Source organism: Neolamprologus multifasciatus, chromosome 10, assembly GCF_963576455.1.
Source record: "Neolamprologus multifasciatus chromosome 10, fNeoMul1.2, whole genome shotgun sequence".
Lineage (NCBI taxonomy): Eukaryota > Metazoa > Chordata > Actinopteri > Cichliformes > Cichlidae > Neolamprologus > Neolamprologus multifasciatus.
This window is the reverse complement of record NC_140448.1, coordinates 12,144,210-12,154,830: the sequence shown is the minus strand read 5'-3', so window position 1 is coordinate 12,154,830 and position 10,621 is coordinate 12,144,210. Positions and strand designations below refer to the sequence as shown.

The following is a 10,621-nucleotide window of genomic DNA, read 5'->3' as shown; positions in this document are numbered from 1 at the left end:
GGTGGCGCTATTAACTAAGTATCCCTAGTGCAACTTTCCACCACATGGAGGCGTTCAACCACAAGTCTGACTGGATTTTTAAACAGCAGTCTATCAGTGACACAACAGTCAAACCTTTCTATGTGGTTTAATCTCACATTTTATTCCACTTTATTAAATATTATTATTTATTTTTTTTTTTGAATTGATATGTTTATTGATTAGCATTCAAATATCTCAGTGAAGACAGAACAAAGATTTACCACAAAGCAAGAAAGCATGAGACAAGGCTAATCAAAGGTATTGGCTGAAGCATTTGCTTATTACGCCAACCCTTTTAACAAAAGATCTTTTAGCATGCAGCTCCTGTACACAGGGCTCGAAGCAAATAATAAAATTCAATTCAATTCAATTTCATTTATATAGCGCCAAATCACAACAAATGTCGCCTCAAGGCGCTTCATAGATACAGAGAGAAAAGCCCAACAATCATATGACCCCCTATGAGCAAGCACTTGGCGACAGTGGGAAGGAAAAACTCCCTTTTAACAGGAAGAAACCTCCGGCAGAACCCGGCTCAGGGAGGGGCGGCCATCTGCTGCGACCGGTTGGGGTGAGAGAAGGCAAACAAAGCAAAAACAAAACAAACAAACAAACAAACAAACAAGAAAAAACACCACCACCTTAGTAAGTAACTACATCAAAGCAAAAGAATCAAGAGGTTTTTCTGTTTTTTGTTTTTTGTTTTTTTTTTGCTCTTTTCATTCTTGATATATTATTTTTCTAATACTCTATTTTTAAACATATTTTTAAACAAGGAAAATGAACTACACCTTTTTAAATCACTGTCATAACTATTCTACAGGTTAACTCCTCTAACAGAAACACATCTCTGCTTTATATTTGTCCTTATCTTGTTTTTTTTTTAAAGAAATCTGTTCCCCTTAAGTCATATTGACTCTCTCTGACTTTGAACAGCTTCTGAGTACTGGGGCAAAGCAAGACACATTATAAAATGAATACAACCTGATAGCAGATCCAAACTTATTCGATGTGAGCTTTCCTTTGTTTTTGCCATAAACACACTATATTATAGAATATCTCCCCTAAATACCCAACCGTGTAACTTTGAACACAGCTGGACACGAACAGAAAAACAACCATAGACCATTCAAGTCTTCAGTGTGTGAAATCTCAACCGTGTTTAGACTTGTTTTTGTTTGCTAGCCCATTTCTGTCACATTTATTGAATCAGCTGAGTAACACCACTCAAAATAACTGTAAAAAATATGATCACAGTTTTAGGTTTTAGCCACACTTTGCAGATTCACACTGTCTGACGTATAAACATATAAAACACCTACTTAGACATTCAGTTCAAGATTAAAACACACACTTTGTAATAAACTAAAGAATTTGTTTGTTTTAAAAAAGAAGTCCTGGTACAGTTAACGCCAAACAGTGTCCCACTGAGCCATCTACTGTAAGCAATACATTCCAAATAATAAGTCATAGTAAGAAGAATAAGGCTTTGATTTAGAGTTGGTTGGCTCATGTTACATATAAAGATAATGACCATAAGACATAACATGTGTGCAGGGATATGTTTTCTGAGTGTTTTGTAGACGGTCATGCAAGTAAAATGGGTTCTTTAGTTAAAGCATACAGTGCCTGTAGCTTCATGTTATGCAAAACAAAGTCATAAAAGTCCTTTTCTGCAATAGAATTAAATCCCTTTGCACAGTGGTGCAGTGCCCTTAACATTTTTTCTTCAAATGCATCCATAAGCTGTAAGTCTGGCTTGCATACATTCTCAACCCCAAAACTAACAAAATAATTGTGATTTAATAATGATGATTTAATATAGAAATGCTGACAACTTAGTTTAGAAGTTAAGAAACGTTGAATGTTGATGCTCAGGTGCTTGACAAGCATGGAAACAGAAGGTTTTGTTGTTATTAAACACAGACTTAACTCAGCCCTGAATCTTAACCATGGGATCAGTGAACAACATTGCGTTCATCATCATAAACAGCACGAGGCAAAATATACCTTGAAAACATTAAACAGAAACAAATTTCTTTTCTCTCCTTTTTTAAGTTGGGACATATTTTTTACTCTCTCCTGGAAATGGTAATTCTGGGGCACGGTTGAAGTGTCCTGTTAGGAAGATCCACACTGTGCCGATGATGAATAGAGAAATAGCAGCCCAGAAACACACCTTGTCGACCATTTTCCCGATCAAGACCCAGCTTTCAATTTCCTTGAGTTGGAAAGAAGGTGAACAAAAGCTTAAGTTCAAGTGAGGATAAAATGAAAATTGACTGCAAAATATTACTCATCTAAAACGTCACTGAAGTTGAGTTAAAAAAACAAACACTCACAGAGCCAATGGTATTTTGTTGCCTTGTACTGTCAGCAATGAAGTTGCAGGCATCCACACATTGCTTAATCTCAGGTGCAGCTTGGGCCAAACTCTTATATAGGTTAGCTGTGCTGCTGACATCTATACTGTCCACTAGAGGGAGGAAGACACTGAGTTAGATGACAATTTGCAGTGATCAGCACTAATTAAACCAGATACATTTTCTACTTTGATTTTCAAATATTTAAGTATTTGAGCTGAAATGTGAGCTAAAGACTGTGCTGAGTGTTGCTTTGTAATCAACGGTCTTACCAATGGATCGCGTCAGACCATGCCTCTCTCTTTGCTTGTCAAACATCATTTCACTGCGAGGCTGCTTGAGCACATATTCCTCTGCTCTCTGCATGAGGCCAAAGGAGCTGCGCCGCCGCTCCCTCACCCCATTTACCTCTGTTGTCACCTCACTATCATCCACCAGCGGAGACATGCCCAAGAAGCGAGGAACCAATTTCAAGAATAGCTGCAGCAGGCAATAGAAGTTAACAACAGTCACTTTAAAAAACAAGTTTACTCATCTCCGTGGAGGGCACTTACATGTTTGAGGGTTTGGGACATACTGTGAGTGCTGGGACTGCGCAGTGAGAAGTTCAGCACTACAATTTGATTCGTAGCAATGAGAGTAGTGACACACATCACGAAGATCAGGTACCTGGGGAAGACATTAGAGAGATCTTTGTTGGAGGGCAGGCTCAAACTGTTTGGATTGAAGCAAAACAAACCAGCAGGGGTCAGCAGAGAGGACATGCTGACTCACTTTCCAATTAGAGGGACAGACAGAGAGGTCTCGGGGATCTTTTGAGCGATAAGAAAGAGGAAGACAGTCTGAGCCAGCAAAACAGAGATGGACACGGTCAGCTTCTGTCCTCCAGCTGTGAGGGAGCAGCAGAGAGTTAGACCGGTTGGACAAAAAAAAAAAAAAAAGGACATTCTTCTCTTTCATCTACTTCAGGCATCAAGTAATGCTTTGTAATATTTCATGATTTAAGACTTAAAAGTCAGCTGTATTACAGTAACATCAGTCTTAGAGCTTTAGCTGAATGCTTTCCACGTCAAACCTTTAGGTTCTGTGGTTCAGTTACTTTTGAATTAGCAGTTAGTGATTAGTTTTTATTAATTAGTGACAAACACAATAAAAAGGCTAAGTCCAAATCGTTTTAAAATTATTATGGAGAGCAAATCAAGTTCATTATTGTTTTGTTTTACATCTGGATACAGAAAATTATGAGACAAATGTGTTCATCTGGCATGTTTCAAACTTTAGTAGTGAAACAGCAAAAGCATTGACTTTACTGACCTTGTGCAGGTAGGAAGTAGGCCAGTACGACCAGAGACGAGATAAGGGAACAGGGCAGGATAACATTGATGATGTAGAACAGCGGCTTCCTTTGGATGACCAGATTGAACAAGATCTCCTGATACTCCAGGTCATCTGGGGAATACCGACTGTTGATCATCTTCCTGGCTGGACGATGGACAATGGCCCATTCACCATTCTCTAAAGGGTGTAAATGCAGAAACCTGAAGTGGAATTGTAAGCTTTCAAAACTTGAATATTATGATTGTTAATGTGGACTGAGGTATGGATGGATGGATGGATGGATGGATGGTGTATTTACAGTACCTGTGAAAGCCTCAGGGTCAATGTCCACCCATTCAATAATCTCCCCCGTTTCTCCAACAGCCAAGGTAAGATCCACTTCATTGGCACTGTAAGTCTGGGATCTACGGTTGTGGCAATCAAGCCAAAGTTTAATAGAAGCAAATGCATAAAGAAAGACTTACATATAGTATAAACGTAGATTTCAAATGATAAATAAATCCCACCTGAATGCAAGTGTGCAGTTTTGATAATCAAACGGAAAGTAGGTGATCTCAATGGCACATGTGCTGCGATAGATAGCAGGAGGCAGCCAGTAAATCTCACCAACACTGTTGATCAACACATTGGCATAGTAGGCCACATCAAATTTGCCATCAATGCTGTGGACAAAGACCAGAACCGGTTATCAAACAAACTGTCCAGAACGCAAAAAACAAAAGAGACAGAATTGCGCTCCTTTTTGTTACTGCCTTACTTGTTTTCAAGAACTATATCGGGAAGCCAGACAGTTTTGCACGGGACCACGAATAACCTTTAATGCCATAATACTGAGATGCATTCCAGGCAAGGCGGGTAATCCTTCCATTGCTGTGGTTTGAGAAAAAGATCAGCAGTGATATTTAAAGCTGGACAAAGACGAGGGAGAAATACCTTCTACCAAAACTCTCAACAAAGAAAGGAAAATGACAACCAAGAAGAGAGATACAACTCACAATCTCAATCCACACATTGGTTGTAAGAGTCTCCTCCTTTTCATTCTGTAGGAATGAGAGAAGAGATCGATTGAGCTGTGTAGCTCATGTGATAGTGGCTGTGATAAATGCACACCAGAGAGATTATTATTAATCGCATTTTTTAACCGTAGTGCTTTTGAATATGTTTCCACCCTTAAGTAATGCTCATACATTCTTAATATGTGGAAAAGAATTATTGCTAAAGTAGCAAAATGAAGCTTTTTACCAGGGAAATAAGATTAGTGAGGGTCAGCTTGATCTGAACCCCCACTTTGTCTTCAGGATGTAATACTGGACGTATATTCTTGTTGTAGTTTTTGAACAAGTCCCCGATCAGCTCTGTCTCCTGATTACATTGCACTGCATGAAGAAAAGTATCAAAATTACATAAGAATATATCTGGTTATTATTACACAAGATACTGTTGTGCAAAAGGTTTCGTACTTTATAATATTTCTGTTTGTATTGTTGTTACATTGCGATGTCCATGCAATACAGTTCCATAAGTTTGGATATCTGCATATCAGTACTCTCCAATAATATTAACAAGGACAAATATTATTTTATTGTAACTGAAGATATTATGTTTATAGCTCTACGATAGAATGGCAATCTCTCAGCTTATGTCAGCTGGGCTACAAACTCTAGAGATTAGCCAATCTATGATTCCAGAGTTCAAAGATTATGCTAAAAATCGCCGTCATTGCCTTTACATTGTACTCCTTGAGTACTACTACTGCTCCTGACCATATACCCAAACAAAGGTCAAGAGAGACTAGGAGAGACTAAATGGAGGTTATTTCCGACCTCTTGCTTCTTCTGTCCCAGCTGTCACTATCCATAGCTCACATTACATAGTGGCCTATCAAAAACTCTCAAGTGGGACTTTAAGTCAAACTCGGGTCATCTACAATAATCATCAGTGTTATCCTTTGGCAAAAATGGTGACAGTAATACAAAGCAGAAAATATGTCATTTCCCATGAGATCCTGGGTCAAGGTGCCCCAGTCAGGCACAAATATGTCACTTAGTTTGAACAGTAATTTACCCATATGATTTTGTTTTCTTAAGGCTTGGTCAATTTCTTCTTATTGAGCTTGGTTAATAGATGACTCTGGATATAAGAAGGATGAATGAATAAAAGTAACAGTGAAATATGAGATGTGATATACAGCAATTTGTGTTTGAACATTTGACTTTCTAAGCAATTTTCCCTCTAATTTCATCATTGATTAAAACAAAAACTGGTATTTTGATATTCCTTATGCTGTATATTATGCCAGGTTATTAATCACAAGCTTTGTTAATGATGGATAGCTGCAAAGACACTATGATGATCTTGCTTAGTTTTAGGTACAAGAACTCATTCTGGGTACAGTAAGCAGAACATAGTGTGTCTGTACTGAGTAAATGGATGGCTTCAGAAGTTATACGTTGTCGGACTTTTAAGTGTGCCTCGTGAGCTGCACAGCATGCAGTATATTTCTAAATATCAGTCAGTCAAAGGGTGAGTTAAATATATGGTGTCAAGTTTTTGACCTCATCATTTCCTGTTGACACTACAATAGGTTAGCTCAGACAGAGGGACGGGAGAGTGATGTTTGGAAATTAGAGGCAGAGCCTGCAGGCAACCATTGAAGGGATATTTGATCAAAGTGGTCAATATGTATATTTATATATATATATATTTTATTACTTCATGATTTATGATGATGGCAGAGAAGGTCAGTAAGAAGCTAAGTAAACATTACAATATCCCTGTTAAAGATTTTGCTGAATGCTAACACACTACTTTTTCCAAACTGTGTCAGTTTTATTATTTTATTATTATTTTCATTTTATATAGCACATTTCATTCCACATAAACACAATGTGCTTACTGATAAAAAAAAAAGCTAAAAATGTATGTAGATCTACTATGTTTTGAGGTAATAAAACCAAAACTTTACAAGATATAGAATACAAATTAACACTCAAACACTGTAAGTATGTGAGAATAAAACGGTTTTAATGTTCATTTTTAAATGTAGACATAGTTGGTGCAGGTAGTTTTGTTCCAAAGAACAGGACCACAGTAAGTAAAAACACCGTCAGCATACTTGGATCTTATTCTATCTTATTCTGGGAAAAGATCTGCAGCTGATGACCTGGGAGGTCTAGTTGGGTTACAGACACTGAGCAAGTCAGAGATGTTGATGAGAGTCAAACCACTAAGTGCTTTTTGAACTGGCAGATGGATTTTACAAGTAATTATTTGCTGAGTGATATAACAAAGCCATAGTATATGCAAGAGCCAGCAAACAGTTTCAAACAATACTTCAGGGCCATAATGATCCAAACTCTAAGCTCACCAGAGTTCTCACATGTAAACAAAAAGCCATCAAATTATAGTGAAACCAGTAAGAATCACCACGTCCCTAAAAATGAGATCATTTTTTTCTGCAAGAACTCCTGAGCAATGCATCCTAACCTGGAATATCCTGATAGAAATCTGAGAGCTGATGACAATATGATGAGCGACCGTGGCTCAGGGAGTTGGGAAGCGCATCTGTAACCGGAAGGTCACCGGTTCAATCCCCGGGCTCTCTGTCATTGTGTCCTTGGGCAAGACACTACCCTACTGGTGTTGGCCAGAGGGGCCGATGTGGCAGCCTCGCTTATGTCAGTCTGCCCCAGGGCAGCTGTGGCTACAACTGTAGCTTGCCTCCACGAGTGAATGAATAATGGCATTGTAAAGCGCTTTGGGTGCCTTGAAAAGCACTATATAAATCCAATCCATTATTATTATTATCAAGCATGCAGAACAAAATAAAATACGGAGAGGGCGATAAAGAAGACTTCAGTGACAATTTCTGTCTGATCTGATTTGTGCAACACACAAATACAATACAAGGAATGAATGCAGGGAAGACAGACATTGTGTAGCAATTGATGAGTTAATACACATTAACATGCTGCCTGAGCTCTAAGGGGAGTATAAAAGAAACTATGCAGGGGCAGTCATGGTATCTTTTTTTATCTCTGGGAATGTTTGTTTCAATCAGGCAGCTTTGGTTTCTGCCTCATTCAGTGACTGCCTCACACGCTTTTTTGGCCTACATATTTCCCCTTCTTTGGATATTTTCTCAGTGTGGCGTAGGAAGGTTTATTATGGAAAATCCCTACACATGAGAAAACCTGCCGATTTTCATTCAGGAAGCGTGTGGGGATGTGTTGATAGCAGCCAGGCTTCATTAGCCATACCAGGTTATAGTTCCTGTGCTGCCTGGCCAAGGAAAACATCGTCTGAGATTCAGATTTTATTTTGTGGCCGAGGACAGACAATGGCTCATTAATCCTGTGGCTATATCGCCTCTGTCAGTGCGCCCCAGGGTGGCTGTGGCTACAATGTAGCTTGCCATCACCAGTGTGTGAATGTGTGTGTGAATGGGTGGATGACTGGATATGTAAAGCGCTTTGGGGTCCTTAGGGACTAGTAAAGCGCTATATAAATACAGACCATTTACCATTTACCATCTATATAAAAAGGCCCACATGGTTTTCTGAAATTTAGGGTGAGAAAGCTCCTTCATTATTCATACAGTAAAACAGTACAAGGAATTTTAGTCACTATACTGTTCTTAATGTCTCTTGATAGTGTCTTCCTGTCCTATGAGCAACATTCAAAATTCTGTTTACTGTCAAAATGTAATTTATTTTTTTAGACACAAAAAATGACATTTTGACAGTAATTCCTCATGTGCATGTGTGCGTTATCTTTTAATGTGATTTAGAAAAGAAGAGAAACAAGAAGAAGTGTCCGGTACCTTCCTAAGAGGATTCCAGCGCATCGTGTTCTGAAGACAAACACTAACACCCGAGGTGGAGCAGAGATTCCTGATATCACACTTGGATTACATTTGACCTCATACCAAGATCATAAATTCATCTGGTTATCTGCTATCGAATCGTAACAACAGTGTCAATTTAATCTCAAAATTCCTACAGTCCTCTATTGAAGTGCAAGGCATGAAGAGATTCTATCATTATTCTGTGATGTTCCACAGTCACAAGTCATATTTCCAGCATTTTAATCTTTGATTTCTATTCCTTTAATGTATCAATACAAAAACTGAGAGTCCATATTTCAGCTTGACACTTACACATACCTGTACTTGGTCTGAGAGGAATTTGGTAATGAATGTGATATCCACCAAATAGCTGGATTCAAGAAACCTTTCCCCCCTCAAATACAAGAACAAACCACCATAACTTTAGATCCTGAATTTACAAATGGATTTCAATAATGACATAAGCAATCACAAGTATTTGTTTTTCAATTTCCCATCATCTCCTGGCTTTCATTGCAGCTTTATGACATCCTCTTACCTCATATTGTCATGTCATTTTATTTATATAGCAATAAACAACAGTAGTTGGCCTAAAGTGCTTTCCAGGTTAATACATTTACATCACAGGCCTACAAAAACCTAACTGCAAAACATACAGCAACATGATAAAATGAAAATCAACCAACTAGTTAAAAAAAAAAAACAGTGTAAAAACCCTGGGGTAAAGTTGTGCTGTGGGATAAGAATGATCTGGACCATTAAGAACAGCTTACACACTCTCATACTGTTGCTGTCATGAAAAAATAATAGAGGAAGTTACGCTTTCCTTCTGATTTGTTAACTGACTATGTTTTTATTTAATTGTATCAATTATACTTGATGGTTATGGAATAGACGGTCATACTTTGTATGTTGTTAACCTCCAGCGGCCCCCAACCTTTTTTGCACCACGGACCGGTTTATGCCCGACAATATTTTCGCTGAAAATAAAACTAGTAATGGTACCGAAAAAAGAAGATTTATTCATAACACACGTGAAACGACCCAGAAAAACCGAGTAAACATAACGTTGAAAATCGATAAAAACCCCGAAAACCATACATTTCACACCCGAGCCTCAACTCTTGCGGCCCGGTACCAAACGACTCACGGACCGTGGCCCGGGGGTTGGGGACCACTGTTTTATACCATGCACAAAAACACAGTGCAACAGTATAAAGGAAGCAAATATTCTAATTCACTAGTGTGCACCAAAAAAAAGCCAAATTAGACAGTCTACAAAATCCTTGTTAGAGAAGTTGCAGATATGATATCAACAGAAGAAAAATTACTGCTTCCAGTTTAAAACAATATATGCAAGTTTACAGCTGTGTTAGTTTGCCTCTACAACTTTTTACATGTTTTCATGAGGTCTAAAGTACAGCAGGTTTTCTGTACCTTGCCAGTCACCACAAGAAGAGCTGGTTATCTCTGTGCACATGACATGCCGCAGTCAATACAGACATTACTTTCCTGCCAGTCAGCGAGGATGTGCCAAAAGTTTGCAAGTGCGTCACTTACCCAGTCCCGCTAAAGTCCCAAGAATAGTTACAACTCCGAAAGCTATCCAAAGACTATGCACTGCCATCGTATCTGCTGCTCTGCACTGTACTGTGCTGTGCTGCACTATATTGAAATATAAAGTGAGATACAGAAAGACAGCGAGACTGAAGGCAGATGAAGAGCTCTAAATCCCCCTACCAAACGTCCTGACTGTCACCCACCACGGCTGTCACTATCCGGGGTTCAGATTACACACCAGCTGAAAGCACTAAACCAGGACTTCCAGTCACTCTCCAGGCACCCACAATAATAATCATCATCATCATTAGATAGCAACTACAACATTAGAGAAAAACTAGGAGTGTCCAGGATATTCCAGATATTTCTGAAGGTAGCAATGAGACCTGTAAGCGAGACCTTATACAGCAGGAGTACTCGCGTCATCAGGATAGAAAATTTCAGTTGTCAGATCGATGTATGGTCAGTGCACAGCACTGGGCCAGTGTCACTG

At 38.8% G+C, this 10,621-nt stretch overlaps 1 protein-coding gene across 1 annotated transcript; it reads right to left on the bottom strand.

Moving 5' to 3' along the window:
- Nucleotides 1-1,189: 1,189 nt before the first annotated feature.
- chrne (cholinergic receptor, nicotinic, epsilon) lies at nt 1,190-10,621 on the bottom strand. The gene is given in 14 exon segments (XM_085175632.1): nt 1,190-2,242; nt 2,364-2,497; nt 2,657-2,864; nt 2,939-3,053; nt 3,159-3,273; nt 3,699-3,899; nt 4,026-4,126; nt 4,229-4,384; nt 4,480-4,535; nt 4,538-4,576; nt 4,578-4,592; nt 4,718-4,762; nt 4,965-5,098; nt 10,129-10,621. Coding segments are annotated over 14 exon segments (1,554 nt in total). The 5' UTR covers nt 10,196-10,621; the 3' UTR covers nt 1,190-2,074.